Raw genomic sequence first — 21,414 nt, forward strand, 5'->3', positions numbered from 1 at the left:
CCATGCCAGGATGGGCATGTCACCGACACTGATGTTAGGCTGTCTCAAGATCAGACCCCAGAGGGACTTTGACTGGCAACCTCAGGTGATCTTTGCTTGAATCTCCTTTGGCTGGTCGTCAGCAGTACAGGTGCTAGCCAATTTGGGGAGGCGGGCTTAAAAGTTGCCAAACAACTCCCCTTTGCCTTGGCATGCTTGGCGTAGCTTGAAGTGCGCAAAGTCCACGTTCAGTTAGGGGTTTGAAATGAGCGTTGAGGGCCTGCACAGTGGCATCGTAGTCATCATCCACACCCGGGTTAAGGAGGTATTCAAACTGTTTGTAGACCTCCTCCCCTGAGTAATGAAGTAGAAGGAAGTGCTGGGGCCCAAAGGGTGGAGTCATAGAGAGATGCAGTGAAAATGAGGCAGAGTTGATGCAGCTGCAGGCGTCGGGTGAGTCCTCGTCTCCAATGTAGCAAAGCACGCAGAAAAGCCTGGATGAAGATGTAGCAGCTGCACAGAACTACACAGCACACGCAAGTAATCAGCCGTGGTCAAAGACCTCAAGCAGTCTTTGCCCTTTATTTATATCTTACAAGCGCACCTGGCTAGACAGTAAGGTGCAGTACATCTGGTTCAGTGGGGGTCGGAGTATAGTGGCCGCTTCCTCTAGTCAATCTCCCTCTTCCTGCAGTCTGCCCCTCTTCCTTTGGTCTGTCTTCCTCTCTTCTTCCATCTGTCTTCCTCCAGTCTGTCTACTTCTTTCTCATCCTGTCTTCTTCCAGCCTTTTTTGTCCGTCCCTGCAGTCACGTCTGTCCATGCAGTCCTCTCCTCCGACACATACCTGCGCCTTTGCTCCCTGCGATCTAGTTTTGGGATCTCAGGCATGCGAAGATGTACCATTCCTAGGGCAATCTGTGCCACGGCTGTTTCTACTTTCGGGGTCAGTGAGGGGTGTCTTGTACTATGGTTTCCACCACGGCCAGGCTTCAGGCTAAGCCCCGGTCAGTCGCTCCTCCTGCCCGGTCACCTTGGTGCTCCTAGCAGGATGCCACAACATAGGGTTTAGAAGTGAGCACACTGCAGACATGTTTGAAGCGCTCACACATCCATACTTGTGCTTTGTTCCAATGGTAAAATTTCTGCTATGAAACGAACGAGCAAACCCACCCTTTAAGGCAAGCTGTATAATTATAAACCCTCTGTTTACTTCCATCTACTAGTAAACACTCTTGTGCAGGTGTAGCATTTGATTCGACTACATCATGTATTTTAATACTGTTTTTTATTTGCGTCCCGTTTTCGTAAGCCTATTACACGTTTCATGTTAATGCCTTGCATTGATAGAGCATATATATATCTCAAATAAAGCAATGTGCCTCTATTATAAATGTATTTGTGACCTTCGGGGACCTTGGAGCTACTCAAAATAGATTCACACACGGTGACGAACACGTACAGACCTTAATTTAAGTGTCAATTCACCGGCTAAACAAAATATGCACTGCTCCCTGACCAGCACCTGCCCTGGTCACTGACTCCAGAGCATCGACTGCGGAGGGCAGAAACTGTTGCATGCTGGGTATTGTCATAGCACTTTCTCATCGACCACCAGTTTTACCAGCCTCAATCTCAGTACTGTTCAATGTCCACATTGTTTGTGACCACTATCACCTGCAACCACCAAACATTCTCAACGCCATTCCACGTCCCTGGTTCTGACCACCAACCATTCTCAAACCCATGCTATGTCCCTGTATCTGACCACCCACAATTCTCAACACATTCTATGTCCCCGGCTCAGAACTCCAACCATTCTCAACACCATTCTATGTTCCTGTTCTATATAACTGGCTCCGACCACCAACTATTTCAAACACCATTATATGTCCCTGGCTCAGAACATCAACCATTCTCAACACCATTGTATGTCCCCAGTTTGGAACGCCAACCATTTGCAGCCAAATACTATTTCCCCGTGTCAGACCACCAACCATTCTACGTTCCCCAACTCACCACCGACCATTTCAAACACCATTCTGTGTCCCCAGCTCAGACAACCAACCATTCTCAGCACCACTCCATTTCTCCAGCTCAGACAACCAACCATTCTCAACACCTTCCTATATCCCATTCACTGCCTTTGACCATGTCATCCTTATCATCTTAATGTTGCCCCGTTCACCAGCTCTCACATATTTAATTTGAAATTAATTCAACATCTCCAAATCATCACCTCTGCCCATCATTTTCACCATGAAATAGCCACATATCCCACCTCTAACCATCAATATTTTGACCATGATTCTAGTTCCATACCACTCACTCTGACCATCTGTCATTTTTACCACCACCTTATGTCTCCATGTCCGATCTCTGAAGATAAATCATCCTCACAGCACTTTATGTGGCTGTCCGATGAAAAGTAAACCACAAAAATATCATAGTACAAAAATATTGTAATAAAAACATCAACAACAAAAATATCAACTTAACATACTAATATTGTAAAGTACAAAAATATTTTGGTCAAAAATACTGCACTCCATAATAACAACAATATGATTATAAGTATATGTATTTAATTGCATTTAACATTATTTTATTTTAAAATAAAAGTTAAATTATGGTTCTTAAATTAATCTAAGGGTATATAATGAAAAATAATAAATATTACTTTATTAACTTTTTCAAATAGTTATAAGTGTATAAGACATTTATGATTAAAAAATAAATATTAATATTGACCTATAAATTACAGTAAATGTATTAAACACTTAAACGAATTATTAAATTAAAATATGTATCTGTAATTCAGACTAAATAATAAAACATCACATACATGTTTAATTATGAATCAATAGTCAAACAATATTAACATATATTTTAAACGCATTCAACCATTAAAAATAATATTTCAACAAAAATAACAAAATGAAGATTTAGAAAATGAAATGTTTAAAAAAAAGCATTTTTAATAAATATGCATAAATATATCAAACAAAATAACCAGGACAACGTAATATGCAGCAAACTAACTATAATCAAAAATAATTAAAATTAAAAAACAAATCCAAATAAACCAAAATAACTAAAAACCTATACCAATAGAAGGAAATGCACCAGGGGTTGAAATCTACAATTCTAACTTCAAGTTAACAAACATTGGGGAAAGTGCATTCAGAGGGGATATTGTTGGACAGATTTACAATTCTAACGCCAGTCTAACAAACACTGGGATAATTTCATAAATTGAAAGATCAGGTTCAAACGCAAATCCAACCAACATGGAAAGTTCATACAGTGGGAGGGTCAGATTTATTAATCCAACTCCATTCTAACAAACACTGGGGAAAATGCATTTATTTGCGATTCAGGTTCACTATTGTACCTCCAGTCTAACAAACACTGGAGAAAGTAAATACACAGGGGTGTTGATTTCTTTTTCTAACTCCACTCTACCAAACATTGGGCAGAGTACATATATTAGGTGTTCAAATGCAACACAAACGAATAAAATACATCAAGATTAATCACGATTTCATAAATGTAAACAATTGTAAAATCTTTAATCTAGTAAAGATTAAATAAAATAGAAAATAAAGCAGAATTCCATATTATTTTCTGTCATATATAAATAATAATTAAAATAATATTCCTCAACCAACCATCCCCAACTTGACATACAAACCTAACAAGAAAAGTAACAAAATCGTTTATGATAAAAAATATTATAGGTTTTTTAATTTATACTTTAAGTATTTTTTTGACAAAAAGTCTTTTTTCTCCTTTCCCCATATACGCCACATATAAAAATATAAAACAATAAAAATATTTTTAAAATTAAACATGAAAATGTGGAAATATTAAAAATGTAACCATAATGCATCTACCTTTAAAAATAACAACACCCATCCAATGCACCATAGATAAAATGCCTAAAATTAGAGTTTACGAAAAAATATACAAACATTTTTATAAATTAGACAGTTAAACATATAGATAAAGAAATTGCATTACCAATATATTAAACTATTTTATGAATTGAAATATATTTTAATTAAGCACTACCCACCTATTCCCCCAATAAACCCCACATCCAGAAGTTTGAATTGATTAAATAATATAAAACATTATTAAACATGTAAGCAAATAAATGATTAAAATAATAATTAACATTAATACTGTGTTTTAAATAACACTAGTCAACCAAACTCCCAAAACCGACAATCTGACATTAAAATTGAATAATTCAAAAATGTATTAAACATGTAAACAAATTAATAGCAAATAAGAAAATTTCAAATCAATCAATTAAAAATAATATATATATATAATTGTTTAAAAACTACTCATCTATATTAGTTAAAATAATTAAAGATAAATGTCATAAGAAATAATGAAATAAAAGCATAACAGTAGAATAAAACAACATAGTAATAAACAATATTATGTTAAACTATATTTTAAACGTCAATATTTTTTTAAATAAGTAAATAAAAATGAACTTATCTTCAATATTTCTGGCCACAATATTTTGTAGCCATGATAGTTGGTCTCAGTGCTTAATTTGACCTGGTGGTTTCCAGGGCTCGGCACTGGCACTTTATTGTCAACATGGGCTATGGGGTGCTGTTTGTCTTATTGGTTTGATGAGCTGATGTTTAATAATTAAATATACATTAAGATTACTAATACCTGACACCCAGAGCTATAAGAATAGCAGGTGGCAGGTATTAGTCATTTTAATGTATATTTAAATTCTAAATTGTCACCCTTGTGCAACTATAACGGCTTGTAGTGACTGTACTGTCATTGGCTGTGCTAATGGGAGCATTGGGTGGTGCAGGCTGCAGTGGCCTCCAGACACATGCCCTGGCACGTCTTTCTTTTCAAATTAAGCACTAGTTGGTCTACAATATTGTGGTCAAACAATATTTTTGAATCGATAAATGGGGGGAAACCCTTTACATCATCATACCCCAACTCCAAGCAGCAATCATTTTCTTCAACTTTATATGTGCCCATACCCCTGTTACCATCAATAACTGTCACCACCATTTTTGACCCCATTTTAATACCTATGACCAAAGTTTTCACCACCACTCTATGTCCCCCAAACACCCCCTCTGACCATGAATATTTCCACCATCATTCTATGTCACCATATAACTGCTTCTGACCATCAGTTATTCTCCTCATCTTTATGTTCCCATACAATACCTCTATCCATCAAGTACATCACTAATCTATGTCCTAAACTCCTCCTCTGACTATCAATATTTCCACCACCATTCTGTCTCCTATTAACTTCCTACTCTGTCTATCAAATTCACTACCATTATGTCACACTGCCCAGCAATGATCCTCACCAGTAGTATGCGTCCCCATAGCCCTCCTCCAACCATCAATCATGCTTGCCACGATTCTGTGGCCCATATCACACCTCTGATGCTCAATTATTCTCACCACCATTCTATGTCCCCATGTTATCTCCTCTGCCCATCATTCTCATCACTTTCTTTGTCCTCACACTCCACTTCTAACCTCATTCATTCTCACCACCATTCTATGTCACCATATTATCTCTTCTGACCATCAATCATTCTCATCACTTTCTTCGTCCTCCTTCTCCACCTCTGACCATCATTCATTCTCTCCACCAACCTATGTTCTCATAATGCACATATGACCATGAATTCTCATCCGCTCAGTCCCCGTCCCCTACCTCTGACCATTAATCACTGCCATTGCCTTTATATGTTCTCATTCCACATCTCTGACAATCGATTTTCACCAACATTCTATGTCCTCATTTCACTGAATCTGGACATCAGTTTCACCACTGTTATATGTCCCCATACCCCCTCATCTGACCATTTCTATTTTTCATACCCCACTGTTGACCATCAATCATGTTCGCCGCCATTCTGTGCCCCATTCCAATGCCTCATTCCACTGTTCTCACCAGTCATCATATGTCCACAAATCAGGCTCCTCTACCAATCATTCTCATCACTTTCTCTGCCTTCATTGCCCACCTTGAACCATCTACCATTTTAATCACTTTCTATATCTTCATACCTCCACCTCTCAGCAGCTATCATTCTCACCACCAGGTCGTTTTCATCAACTTTCTACATCTCAGTGGTGCACCTCTGACCATCAATCATTCCCACCACCATTCTTTTGCCCTCATTCCATCTCTATCAGCAATTTCCACCACGACTCTGTGGCCTCAAACTCCTACATTGACTCGTAAATTTTTGAATAATCCCTTAAATAGAAGTGAGAAAGTGTCTGGTGACAAACTTCTAAGTATTAATATGTTTTATCCTTATCTTCCCCTCCCCGAAAGGAGTTGCTGGACCGGCGCGCGTCACTGGGACACAAACCCTGTCTCATAACCAAAGACTGACCATCGACCAGAGGAACTATCACCCATGGAAGAGGAGAAAATAAAATAATGCCTGTGGTAACGTGCATAGATTCAGTTCTTAGAAAAGACGAGGAGAACAAGCAGGACGTAGAGAGACTAAAAGAGAACGAAACAGAGAGACATAGAGGAACTTCACTAATCAAAAAAAATCAAATGTAAGGGGGAAGAGGAAATGACTAAACAGAAAAAAGCAAAGAAGAAAGACAAACGAGCAGGAGGAAGTAAAAAAGAATGTTAAACATGGGAAGTCAAAAACAGAATATAGAGAAAAAAAGAAAAGCGAAAGCGAACAGTGTAAGCTGTCAATATGAAGGGAAGAAAAAATAAATAAAGGAAGAGAGACAGAGAGAAATGGAGGGAGGGAATCACAAAAGACATGCAGAAATTAACTGAAAAATAAACCTAAAATAAAGCTGAGTAATTGCAAAATAGAAAGGAGACAAAAAGTGAGAAATATACAAATCGAAAAAGGAGAAGGGAAATAATTATGAAAGAGAGTGGGCAAGATAGCAATTAAAAAATAAGTGGAACAAAGACCAACTGAAAGAAATGGACTACAACTGAGTAAATATAAAAGGTAGAAAGAAATACAGAACCACGGAAAGAAATTAAGAAACATCTGGAAAAATACATGGGTAAAAAAAGATTTAAGTATAGAGCAGAAGAGGAAAGGAAAGAAAGAACATCTCTAAGATACTAATTGAAAAACAGAAAGAGGGAAATAAAATAAGAAAGAAAGAAATCTATAAACAAACTAACAAAGAACTAAAGGGAAGAAGAAATTAAGGAAAAAGAAAGAACAAAGGAATATTCGAAAGAAAACGAAATGAAGAAAAACACAAATGAAAGAAGCGGGTTAATGTACAAAAGAATATCAATGAGACAAATAAAAAGAAAAAATAAATAAGATGAGCAAAGATGGAGAAGACAGACAAAATATGTTGCGACAAATGGGAAAAATTGAACGACAAAGAGTTACGTACAGTAAATTAAAAGAACGAATGAATTTTAAAAAAAATGTCATATGGGGAAAATCACAATGGGAGGAGGATCAAACAGGGCATGCCGATGGTGTGTTGAGGGAATAATCTTATCTGGGATGAAGTCGTCCGAAAATGACTCAGAAAAGGGGATTAGTGAAAATTACGTGCGTCTTTTATCACCCTACAAAATAGAAATCCTCATTCTCTCCAAAAGGCAGCCAGTTACGGAAAGGAAAAGCTGTCACCCGGTCTGTGGTTACCGTGTCACTTTGAGGCTGTGATCAAGAACTCGGACAGGTGCCTAAGAGAGGTCGGATTCTGTCAAAATATACTGTCCGGGTCCTGTGTGCGTACAGATGAGGGGTGCGAGTGTTCCCGAGTGCCTCGTGCGTCATGCCTCTTGTGAGCAAGAAACACAGGGCTCCCTAAAGAGACAGGCTGTGGCCTGGGAGAAACAAGGAAGGGGCGGAGCTCGCGGGACTGAAAGGCGGGTTTAGAGACAGGAAACACACACCTTGTTTCTGTTTCCCTGGTGTGTACGCGTTGAACTCTTCCTCCCGCCCGGAGGAGCGGCGGGTCGGGGCAGAGCATGAGCAGGGTGGGAAGCGAAGGAATCATAGGGATGAAGGGGACGAGTTCTGCCACGGAGAGTACAGGAGAAAAGGACAACGCTGGAGGCCAGGAGGGTTGGGCGACCATGGATAGAGAATTGGTGGTGACGAGGGTGGAGGCTGCCTCTAGCGATAGAGAGGAGAGTGGTTGAAGTGGAAATTAGATCGTGTTTAGAGAGGGGTAGAGGCTGCTAGGGAAATTTATTTATTTATTTATTTAATGCGTTTTTATATAGCGCGGAGTTTACCCGAAGGTATCAGAGCGCTTCACAATAGGAGCAGTAATGATACATAAGGAGAACAATTACAAGTGAGCATGTTACAAAATCAAACGGTACGTTACATGAGGCAATAGTGACAATTGTGCAAGTATCAAGAGCAAACAAAATACAAGAGGTAGCAAACGATACGTTACAAAAGGAAAACGTGACGTGTGCAGGTTAAAAGAGCATACAAAGTACACGTAGAGGTAAAAAAAAAAGAAAAATTGCAATAAATGGCAGACACTCAAAACACTAAAACAAAGGTTACGTTACATGAGGCAGTGGTGGCCGTTGTGCATGTATCAAAAGCACACAAAATACAAGCAAACGATACGTTACAAAATGAAAGGGACGTGGGGTGGAGGCTGGATAGAGAGAGAGAAAGGGGTTGAAGAGGGAGGTGAGGGTGAAGAAGGGTACAGGCTGCTAGAGACAGAAAAAGAGAGAGGAGAGGAGTCCACGCAGGGACACAAGAGTGCACATCAGCATATGGTGTCCTCGCAGGGACACAAGTATAAACATAACAGAGAGGTGGAAGGGGGATCCGGCTGAGAGAGGTGTGAGGGTGGAAGACAGACCATAGTGCAATATATATTTCGAGGGTGAGGCAGAAAACCAGAGGTCAAGAGTTACGACCACCTTTACAAGAGAAAAATACCGGCCATTTGTTGTCGTTTTAGGAGTCTGCAAAAGCATGATACAATAGGACTTTAAACAAAATCTTATCTATTCGTTTTCAACATGACGGTTCTGCCTTTCTTTACTCTACTTATTGGTCAGCGGTACTTGACACACACAGCTCTAGCACCGTGTAAACGCGCTTGTTATTTACATTTGCTGTTTGAAGTATGTACAAATGAGGGCTACAAAAAGCGGCGTTAGGTGATTCGTCCAGGGGGCAACCCTAGTCAGAGGGGATACAGGCAGGCGGCAGTGGAGAGGAAAAGAGGGGCAGGTGCCAGGAGATAAATGCAAGGATGGGTGGGTGGACGATGTCTGGGGATACAGAGGGGTGAGGGCGGAGAGACCTGGGAAGAGACAGAGGATGCTGAAAGGAGCGACAGAGAGAGGTGAGGCTGGAAAGGAGAGGGGGCAATCCACGCTAGAGAGAGTGTTAAAGAGGAAGATACAGTGTGGGGAGTAAATAAGCATATAAAACAGAGGGAGAGATACATGGTGGCCTGTGGGGAGAGAGTGGGAGTGGAAACGTACAGAGGAGGGCGGGGAGCGAAGAGAGAGTTGGGAATGAGGTAGAAAGACTAAAGTTAGGAGGACAGCCGGAAAATGAAACAGGGTGACTAGATAGATAGATATCCTCCTTTTATGGTCTCCCTTTTCTACCGAAGCCTCCGAGCTCCAATCTCCGGGGTCTGCAGATCCGACCCTGACAGCCCGCCTTGAAAACGAGCATTCATTCGTTGAAAGCAGTCACTGGCGTTTTATATTCACATACATCGAAAGGATACTTCGAATGTTCCCCGTTCATCGAAAAATCCCTCCTTTACTCATTACTTAACGAATGATTGTCCGTAAATAATTATTCGATTTACCTGGAATGGCAAATAATTGTTTTTTTCTCCACAGTTAACGCAATGTAGAAAAGACGCATCTTTTCGGAAAGGGCCGCGCTTCCCTTCCCCTCCCCTCCAACTCCATTTCCCTAACCCCTCTCCCCCACAAGTTCGGCTCTCTTTGACAAAGAAAAGGCAGAAACGAATAAAAACGGAAAGTTCGTTGGCAAAAGACTTTCTTTTGGATTCGAAAGATTTAAAAATGGAAGCGACGGACACGCGTACCCGGACCACTAAAGCTCATAAGAGAGCAGGGGACGCCGGGTCTCTGTCGGGCCGTCTCGCAGACAGGAGGCCTGGGCGACGGGCGCACCTCACAGCATGCAGAGCGGGTGGGAATCCGAGCTTCAGGCGAAAAATACGAGCCGTCCTTTCCCTCAGCATCGGGATCCTGCCTGTGGTGGGACGGGCCCCCGGGGGCTGCAGGGCCAGCCTGTGAGGACAAGCCAAACTAGAATGGAGTCCATATCCGTCTTCCAAGGTGCATCGGTGTACTATTATCATGATCGTCGTCACTAATAATGATAACCACTATTATGAATAGAATTGTATTACTATTTTTCATCATGCCGCCTTTCCATATTATTATTTTTAATACACGCGTCGTCATATCATTTGTATCATACAAATACTATCCTATTTGTCATTACTATCGTTTTATTCACGCACAACCCTCTACCATCTCTTTACTTCATACGTCTAGCCAGAATCTCAGCCCTACTCTGCCTTTCACAATAGGACAGGGTCCCCCGTGATAATAATAGTGAGCCGCCCTTCACAATAGAGCAGGCTCCCTTAATGCCTTTCACAATATGACAGGGTCCCTCAGTAATAATAATAGTGAGCTGCCTTTCACAATATGACAAGCTGCTTCAGTGATAATAATAGTGAGCTGCCTTTCACAATACGACAAGCTGCTTCAGTGATAATAATAGTGAGCTGCCTTTCACAATAGGACAAGCTGCTTCAGTGATAATAATAGTGAGCTGCCTTTCACAATAGAGCAGGCTCCCTCAATGCCTTTCACAATATGACAGGGTCCCTCAGTAATAATAATAGTGAGCTGCCTTTCACAATATGACAAGCTGCTTCAGTGATAATAATAGTGAGCTGCCTTTCACAATACGACAAGCTGCTTCAGTGATAATAATAGTGAGCTGCCTTTCACAATATGACAAGTTGCTTCAGTGATAATAATAGTGAGCTGCCTTTCACAATATGACAAGTTGCTTCAGTGATAATAATAGTGAGCTGCCTTTCACAATATGACAAGTTGCTTCAGTGATAATAATAGTGAGCTGCCTTTCACAATAGGACAAGCTGCTTCAGTGATAATAATAGTGAGCTGCCTTTCACAATAGAGCAGGCTCCCTCAATGCCTTTCACAATATGACAGGGTCCCTCAGTAATAATAAAAGTGAGCTGCCTTTCACAATATGACAAGCTGCTTCAGTGATAATAATAGTGAGCTGCCTTTCACAATATGACAAGCTGCTTCAGTGATAATATTAGTGAGCTGCCTTTCACAATATGACAGGGTCCCTCAGTAATAATAATAGTGAGCTGCCTTTCACAATATGACAAGCTGCTTCAGTGATAATAATAGTGAGCTGCCTTTCACAATACGACAAGCTGCTTCAGTGATAATAATAGTGAGCTGCCTTTCACAATATGACAAGTTGCTTCAGTGATAATAATAGTGAGCTGCCTTTCACAATATGACAAGTTGCTTCAGTGATAATAATAGTGAGCTGCCTTTCACAATATGACAAGTTGCTTCAGTGATAATAATAGTGAGCTGCCTTTCACAATAGGACAAGCTGCTTCAGTGATAATAATAGTGAGCTGCCTTTCACAATAGAGCAGGCTCCCTCAATGCCTTTCACAATATGACAGGGTCCCTCAGTAATAATAATAGTGAGCTGCCTTTCACAATATGACAAGCTGCTTCAGTGATAATAATAGTGAGCTGCCTTTCACAATATGACAAGCTGCTTCAGTGATAATATTAGTGAGCTGCCTTTCACAATATGACAGGGTCCCTCAGTAATAATAATAGTGAGCTGCCTTTCACAATATGACAAGCTGCTTCAGTGATAATAATAGTGAGCTGCCTTTCACAATACGACAAGCTGCTTCAGTGATAATAATAGTGAGCTGCCTTTCACAATATGACAAGTTGCTTCAGTGATAATAATAGTGAGCTGCCTTTCACAATATGACAAGTTGCTTCAGTGATAATAATAGTGAGCTGCCTTTCACAATATGACAAGTTGCTTCAGTGATAATAATAGTGAGCTGCCTTTCACAATAGGACAAGCTGCTTCAGTGATAATAATAGTGAGCTGCCTTTCACAATAGAGCAGGCTCCCTCAATGCCTTTCACAATATGACAGGGTCCCTCAGTAATAATAATAGTGAGCTGCCTTTCACAATATGACAAGCTGCTTCAGTGATAATAATAGTGAGCTGCCTTTCACAATATGACAAGCTGCTTCAGTGATAATATTAGTGAGCTGCCTTTCACAATATGACAGGGTCCCTCAGTAATAATAATAGGGAGCTGCCTTTCACAACATGACAAGCTGCTTCAGTGATAATAATAGGGAGCTGCCTTTCACAATATGACAAGCTGCTTCAGTGATAATATTAGTGAGCCACCTTTCACAATAGAGCAGGCTCCCTCAATGCCTTTCACAATATGACAGGGTCCCTGAGTAATATTCATTGTGAGTTGTCTTTCACGATGACAGGCACTCTCAGCAACAATTGTGATCTGCCTTCTACATCATGACAGGCTCCCTCAATAAAAATAATAGTGTTCTGCCATTCACAATGTGAGAGACTCCCTCAACATTACTCCTTCAATAGTAATAGTGCTTTATCTTTCACAACATTACAGACCATGCCAATAGTGCTCTGCCTTTCAGTGTGCCAGAACCCTCCATAACGAGTGTTTTGAATTAACAATATGGTACACTCCCTCAAAAACAGTGCGTATTATAGTGATCCCACTATTACTAATTAGGGTTGGTGTGTTATAAAAGCCGAGCACTATAGCTGTGTGTGTGGCCAGTGCACTGTACATTCTGGGGTTCTTGTTGCGAGTGTTGTTGGGGCCTGCGTGCATTTGCGGAGTGCAGGAGAGGTGCAATATGGATTCTGAGGACTTGCTATATTTGTGAGGGGTTTGTACTACATATTCTGAGCGTGTGGCCACGTGTTATTGGCACAGATGGGGTTCTATAGATTCAGGGGAGGGGAGTTGTATGTGCGGGTGCCAGAGCTGTGCGCCAATTTCTGGGAGTGCGGCTTCGTGTCGTTTGCACGAAGCATGTTCTATACATTCGAGGAGAGGGGGTTACTGGATGTGTGGGGTGCACTGTAAATTCTGCTGGGAGTGTGGCCGCATATGTTATTTGCACGGAGGTGCTTGAAATGGAAATACGGAGGTGCTTGAAATGGAAATACGAAGGTGTAGTTACTTATTATACCAGAGTACCTGTTTGCTGCTGAGAAACCCTATTACTCCCCCATTAGTCTTGCACCCGTGGTAAGGGGTGGAGGCATTCTCCCTTTCGATTTAAAGAAGTGTAGATACTGGGTACCTGCCCATTTAAAGAACTGTGTGTACTGTACATTCTGTGAGTGTGTTGTTAACAGGAAAGGTGGTCTATAAATTCGGGGGGACGAGTTACTGTATAAGAGGGGTTCGAGGGGGTGTACTGTAAATTCTGGGCGTGGGGTCTCGTGTGGTTTGCACTGAGGGTGTGCTATAGATTCGTGGGGAGGAGTGACTTAATGCGGGCGCAAGGGGGCTGTGTACATTCTATGAGTGTGGCCTCGTGTAGTCTGCACGGAGGGTGTGTCATACATTTGGGGGGGAGAGGAGTATATGCGGAGTGCAAGGGGGCGCACTGTGCGGCCGCATGCGTCGTTTGCACGGGAGGGCGTTCTATAAATTCGAGAGGGTGGTGACTTTATATGAAGGGTGTGCACTCTAAATTCTTCGCGTGTCCTCGTGTGGTTTGCACGCAGGGGTTCTTCTATACATTTCGGCAGAGAGGAGTTCCGGTATATGCGGGCGTTTTATAGATTTCTGGGGCCACCACATGATTGCCCCCCACCACTCTTTCAGTCTGACGTTACCTGAGCTGGCAGTCTCCCTGCTGTCTCTCTGTCCAGGGCCTCTCCCCAGGGTGGGCAGGTGAACACTCTGGGGGTCCTGCAGCACCTCCAAGAAGCCGGGCTGGCTGTAGAAAGCAGGGATGCCCCCGGGCCCCAGCAGTCCCATGCCCATCCCGGCCGGGCTCAGCACGCTGCGGGCCGCCAGCAGGTGCGCCCCAGGGGTCAGGGCGTCTAGGCCGGGCCTGGGCGGCGCGGGGGGGTCCTTGTTCAAGCCCAGGATTTCCTGGATGCCGAAGCTTGTGCAGCGGGGCGGGTGGGGCACGGCTGGGGGCGTCCGGGCCTTGGTCAGGGGCTCCGGCAGCAGCTGCCCCTCTTTGCCCGTCATTCTACAGTTGGGTGCGTCCTGTGCCACCTGCGCCTCTCGCTCCACCCGGGTCCTGGCCTCCTCTTTCTGCTGTGCCGCCTGCCCCTCCTGAAGTATGTCCCAGGTGTCCCCTCAGCATCAATGCTCAAGAGCCCCCAACAAACCCCCCTTTTATCCAGAGAAGCCACCCGAACGGGGTCAGAGCTGGCAGCCAATCAGCAGCCCCCGAGCGATTAGGGATGCCAAAAAGCATGAATCCATCAGTGCAGTCATCGGAGGGATGGCATCCAGGCGGGGAGGAGCGGAGGGCGGGAGCAGGGACGTCGAGGAGGGACATCATAGGGAGGAGAAAGGGAGAGGTGGAAGCGTAGAGAGTGGAGGAGGGAGGGACGGGGGACAGGGAAAGAGAGGGACCGGACTAGGAAGGGGCGCGCATCAGCCACACACCAGAGCTCAGCCAACAGCACCACCACAGCTCCCTGCTGGTCTCCCACAGGTGGGCACTGGCAGGGAAACAAGGCAGCTGGTGCAGCACCAACGGCGGAATCTGCACCCTGGAGGTGGCTGTAAATAGCGCCTGGGTACCAGGGTGGAACTACAGCGCTGCGAACGTCCACCGCTCTCCTCCTCGGGTCCCCTCACACTGGGATACCTACAGGAGCCCTGTGCTGACACTTAGCAGCTGATACTGACCAGGTGACGCACTCATGCAATAGGAGAGGCGCCCAGAAGCACCAAAGCTCCCTGCCAATGTGACACGTGTACGAGCAGGATCGGAGGCAATCAGGCCGTGCCCGGTGGGCTGGCCTGACAGAGCAGTGAGTGGGCCGTATTTTAGAGGCATGTGGGCCTGTTCGATGGTCAGGTGGGCTGTTTTGTGGCTGTTGTTTTTTTTAATTACCACAGACAATGCCTGCATTAAACCAAAGTAAGTCCATACAGTCTCCCGTACCTTGCACCATATCCATACCGCGCGTCTTTACAAGTTCTAATCTGCCGTGATTTGTAAATGTGGGCTGCTTTTATTTTGATGCCCTGGCCTATTTTTTTGTTCCAGCCTGACCCCGTCTACAAGGGCACGAGAAGACCTACGTAGCGCTCACCTACGAACTGCATCGTCACTATGCGCTTCCCGGCAGAGAAAGTGCTGGTACCAAGACTACAAGAACGTGCCTTTTCATTTTTCGAAAAGTCTGGCTATTTGCCTGGCGCATGGGGAGGCGGTTTAAGTGTAGTATATACTGCCGAGCGTCAGCGTACTTTCCCTTCAGGCTGGTACCACGTTCAGGGGTCGCATGGCTGATGCACTGACACAGGGCGATATAGTTTGATGTTAATCCCGATCTCTACATTTCATTTAATCAAATAGAAGTACAACCCCCAGCGATTGAATCGGGCTTTCATAAATTCTGGTACTTGGTGCAAACCCCGGATGGCTAACGCCCCCCCCCCACCCCCCCCACACCCTGTACATTTCAGCAGGTCAAACGTATCGACATTTACCAGACAAATAAGCCACGTCAATCAGGAACATGCACATTTTAATGACGTAAACACCCAAATCGGCATGGTGTGTTTACCATGTTCACAGGGAAGTTTACAGTCGAGTTATTCATCGCATCGCATAAACAGCGGTCGCCGCAGTGGCATCATCTATGGGGTTCGACATGTAACGCACCCACACGAGGACGCTCGTAATCCAGGCCGAAGTACTTCTTTAGTATTCCCACAGAGTTTAAAAAAATATATATTATTGGGAGTTTTATGTAGCGCGAACTCGACCCGAATGTATCAGAGCACTTACATGAGCACCAGTTGCGTCGCAGACTGATACATTCAATACAAAATAACTTTATTCCGTCCAAATAAAAAAGACCATAAAAGTACATATAAATATTGCACGTAGACACAATCACACACGAAGATTTAAAAAAAATCTTGCATTAAAAACTGTAAAAAAGGAAACCAGTGCATACACAACTTTAAAAGTTTCTCAAAACATCAAACAACCATGTTTAGGATGAGCAAAGAGGTGCGAGTCAAAGTCACATTTCTGTGCTCCATTACACTCGTACAGGGTGTGGTTGAGGTTTAAAAAACAAGGGAATGGAGAGAGAAAAAAGACCTCAAATACGGTCCGCTATGCGCTCCCCCTATCCCCTAAAATTGAACCAAATCATTTCACCAAACTCCGTATGCTAAACCACGCTGCACATATAATTCTAACGAGTTAATACAACATGGTTCGTCTAGCCCTAATAGCTGCTTTCAAAAAGGCGCAGGTGCTAAAAATAGTTTCGGGTGAACTCAGGGATTGTAGATGAAGGAGAGCTGGGCTACAACGTGGAAACCTAGCTTCCGCAACAAAGGAATCAAAAAGTGCTTTAGTGCTGGGCTGTACAACTTGCCAAAAACGAAGTGCAGTAATGATCGTGGGGATTGATCGTCACAGGGGCAGGTGGAAAATTTGTTCTCCTCTGGATCAAAAAAATGTTTAAAAAATAGGGACTAATGGATTGACCCTGCTCTGAAGCGAAAGAGAATTGCCTGGTCCCATCTTGAAAAAATCCAGAGATAAATATAAAGAAACTTCATAAATATATGAAAGACTATAATTAAGCGGCGCCAAAGGTTTGGATGGCTCTTTTTCCAGCCTAGTATTTACACAGTAGTTCTTAAATGGTGTGTTCACCTTCATCTTGGCATTTTTGGGAATCCAGCTGGGTTCGGTAAACTAACAGGATATGCCAAGGGATCCAAAAGAAACTCCTATATAATTCAACCAGGATATGAACTAAGCCTTGTCTAGCATCAGTACATACGGAGAATGGTCCCAGTGTATGAATTACTGTGCTTTAAAGAACCAAAAAGTCATACACAGTTATACACAGAATCATAGTATTCTTAATGAACAGTGTTGTTTAATCCCACTGAGCAACCTGTATTTTATAACATTTGTTAACACAATATTCAAAGCAGTGCCCCAGGAGGGAAGGGTGAGGGTGTAGTGAATGAAGTGAGGATAAGGTAGTGAATGGAACAGTGTACAATTCACAAACTCAGTTATTTCTCAGGAAGGGGCTCATACAAGAGCCAGGTAAATCACATTACATCCAGATGTTTAAATAGCCATAGCTCTAGATAAAGCCACAGTGATGAATCGCTGTTGATCAGACTGGCTAGTGTGGTAGATGTCGACGTTTCGACCCCTGGAAAGTGGTAGGTAAGTATGTCCCTTACGATGGGGTCTTCCTCAGGGCAGAAGTGTGGGGAGGGGAGACTGGGGGCGAGTTACCATCAGTAGCCCAAACGATGGGCCTGAGGAGAAAACAGGGCACGTAGGCTCCAAATCGGTGTGAGCGAGCAAAACACTCTATTGGTGCTGATTAAGGAAGGAAGGATCCAGTCAGGATTAATCTGCTGGGCCTGGGAAGTGAATTAAAACATTCGCATCATCGGACAAAATGGCTGGGTATTCAGATATTTCGTAGGTAAAGGAAACGTCTCAGTCCGTGTAGGTTTACCCTTCTAGGTAACTATCCTTATCTAGCATCAGGCAATCAGATATAATGTCAAAGAAACAATTCCCCTTTTGGAACAGCAAAATTCGTCAACACATTCACACCTATATACAATCAATCACCAGGACAAGACACCAAAAATCATCCCCAAAACAAACTACATGTGAGAAATTCAATATATTTTTTTTATTGTTAAAAATAATTAATCATATAGGATTACACAAAAATTCATGATATACACAATAAAAACAGTAAAAAGTTTTTTGTTTAAAAACAATACACAATGTTGTACCTGTACATAGACCACACTACACATACATTAATGCAAAACAAAGGGAGACTCGGTAAGAAACATTTTTTGTTCTCTTATCAACAGGAGTAAGGAGACATATGATCATGATCTGCTATTTTTCTAGTTGATTGTGTCAACATTCAAGTAATTCGGAAACAAGGAGTCACAACAATCTATACTCTCCCTCCTATGATTGCGTCAACGCGTTTCGGTGGAATCTGAAGACCACCTTCTTCAGGACAAGTAATAATATTCTCCCATGTCGTCAGAAAACAGTCTAAATCAAATCACAGAATATACATATTAAAACACTTCTTGCAATAATCAATTAAAACAGAACAGTAAATTTGAGACTTAAACTATATCCGGGTACTCAATCCTATAAACATCCCCTTCTAGATATATAGAGTATATGCACATGACATTCTGTCAAACAAAGGGATGGATCAAGCCAATACTGGCGGAGTGTTATTCTCCTGGTGATCATCCATACGGTTATTCATGCACACAATACACAAAAATAGTTTCACACTCAACCTAGTTATAGTAGAGTCCCATCGAACTTCATATTTGTACCTTATAGACACGAGATGTTTAAACGACGGCTATTGAAGGGATCCTAACCTCTTCCTTGTGCCTCATCCAGATTGCTTAATGGAGTCGAATAACGATCAATAGGCCCAATAGTCTGAAAAATGATCATTTCAGGCATTAGGATTGCCTCAACGCTAGAGTTTATTCTCTAATCTAACTTTTAAGACAGCACAAAAGGTTACCTGATATCATCTTTCGTAACAGTATTCTTTCGATGCAAGTATAGGCAATTGATCTAAAGAAAAAACAAAGATTCTACCTCATATTATTCTATTATAAAATAAATTCATTCTAAATGTTTCTCAGGAGGAATCTGACTCAATAGTATATAGGAATTACCTTAGAAGATTTGATGAATCAAAAACCTCAAAATGATTTCAGTTAAGACGAAATGGATGGGAGTTTCTATTCTTCCCTCACAGATTAAAACACGGTGGATACACTCCTATGGCCTACGAACAAAACAAATATATTATATATATATCAGCTAACTCATCATGTTTGGTCAAACACAATTTTAAAGTCCATAAATAAGCCTAATAGAACAAAACACTTAGGTTAACATTCTATGGTCTGAAGACAAAATAGTTTACATATTAGCCGACCCCTTGTTTATGGTCAACCTCAATATTAGGGACCAGATTATCCGCAAAAAGTGTGACAATCTTATACTATCACGAAACTGTTCAGGTACGTTGTGGCCACTTACGTAGAACCCTATAAAAAATCATTGTCTATCCTGTAGCTATCCAAACCCTAAAAGAGACCCAGACCTCAGGATTCTAAATCCAGACCCAGTACACATTTTTTAGAGTACAATAATAGAGTACCTATATCCTCTCAACATGTTTACAAACGAACGTGATTGAAAACGAACGAACGATCCTCGTCTGCCTCACCGTGAATAAGCGCGTACGCGTCATGAAATTTTCTCCAGGTCCTACCAGCTCGACTTCATGGAACCGAATGGCTCATCATTTATACTCGGTATACACGAGTTGATTAAAATCAGCTGTAGTCAGGTTTAGCTAAGGAAGCCTAGACCGCTCAAAATATGGCGGCCATGATAGATGCCCATAAGCATTCGACAAAGGAACTAACATGCTGGTATTAAGCACCATATATTTACGAGTAAAGACGGCCAACAAGGCGGCCATCTTAGACTGCTGGTCCATTCATGTGCGTAGTAACTGAATAACTTAGTAAGTAGATACAAGTCAACATGTACTACTGTAAGAGTTCGTATTTGGTTTCTGTGCACGTACTAGGACAAGGAAAAAGAAAAACTCGTCCCCAGAAAAAACATTTTTTGTATATTAAATATTCCACCTCGCATCAAAAACAGCCTGTTCCATATACAGTTGAAAAACGTGCAGATTTGGGAGCGAAACGATAACTTCTCATACACAAGATTGATGAGATTGGAACCATTCTGTCCCACATCCACATGAAGAAAATATACAATACACATAATCAGATAACTGCCAGAAATTGCTCATCTGTTTACTCCCTAGTTAAATAGCAAAACATCCTATGGTTTCGTATCCTACAGATTGGTGCTGTATAGAATATGCCTTTTTTTAATACTCTAGTAACCAAAAAGGGTGCTAAATAAAGTATATCATTAGGATATCCTGATATTACAACAATCACGGGTTTGTTAGTTAATAAGACGCTCCCATTCCTCCTTCGAATTGAGGCCATTACGCACTGTATTGAACAAGGAAATGTACCACTGTTCTCTTGCCTTCCTTTTTTGTTCCATATTGCCACCACGGCGACCCATCCAGATTTTCTCTAAAATAAACCACTGTATATCAGAGTCACTGTGGCCCGCTTCAATGTAATGAGCAACTAAGGGGGCATTCAATTTTCTCGTACGGATCGCTGAGCGATGCTCCTGTAGTCTGATCCGTAACTCTCTCCCCGTTTCACCAACGTATCCTTTCCCACAAGGACACCTAAGGAAGTACACAATATTCTTGCTCCTACAGTTATTTAGAGATCTAGAGGAGACCTTACGACCATTATGTTCCAGGGCATGGGTACTCACAAACTTTCTCTCGGGGGCCAAATTTACAGTGTGGTTTCTGGCTGAGGGCCGCACCGGTGGGGGCGGGGCCAGTGGGGGAGGGGGCGGGGCTAGAGCAAAAAAAAAACTATGACCATGAGGTTGAACACAGGCCACTGCAGCAGACGCCTTCATCTACTGAGCCACCAGACCCGGTATGCACACCTATCTATCTATCTATCTATCTATCTATCTATCTATCTATCTATCTATCTATCTATCTATCTATCTATCTCTCTGTCTCCCGCCCTATCTATCTATCTATCTATCTCTCTGTCTCCCGCCCTATCTATCTATCACTCTGTCTCCCGCTCTATCTATCTATCTATCTATCTATCTATCTATCACTCTGTCTCCCGCTCTATCTATCTATCTATCTATCTATCTATCACTCTGTCTCCCGCTCTATCTATCTATCTATCTATCCATCACTCTGTCTCCCGCCCTATCTATCTATCTATCTATCTATCTATCTATCTATCTATCTATCTATCACTTTGTCTCCCGCCCTCTCTATCTATCTATCTATCTATCTATCTATCTATCTATCTATCTATCTCTCTCACTCTGTCTCCCGCCTTATCTATCTATCTATCT

At 42.3% G+C, this 21,414-nt stretch overlaps 1 protein-coding gene across 2 annotated transcripts in view; it reads right to left on the bottom strand.

The window, feature by feature from the left end:
• Positions 1 to 14,469, bottom strand: part of VSX2 (visual system homeobox 2) — a 99,075-nt gene extending 84,606 nt beyond the window's left edge. For both annotated transcript variants that reach the window (XM_085626774.1, XM_085626773.1), the window contains exon 1: positions 13,997 to 14,469. In XM_085626774.1, the coding sequence (XP_085482900.1) occupies positions 13,997 to 14,360 (364 nt within the window). In that variant the 5' untranslated portion in view covers positions 14,361 to 14,469. The remainder of the gene's footprint in view (positions 1 to 13,996) is intronic.
• Positions 14,470 to 21,414: the final 6,945 nt, after the last annotated feature.

The sequence above is a fragment of the Triturus cristatus genome, chromosome 9, assembly GCF_964204655.1.
Source record: "Triturus cristatus chromosome 9, aTriCri1.1, whole genome shotgun sequence".
Lineage (NCBI taxonomy): Eukaryota > Metazoa > Chordata > Amphibia > Caudata > Salamandridae > Triturus > Triturus cristatus.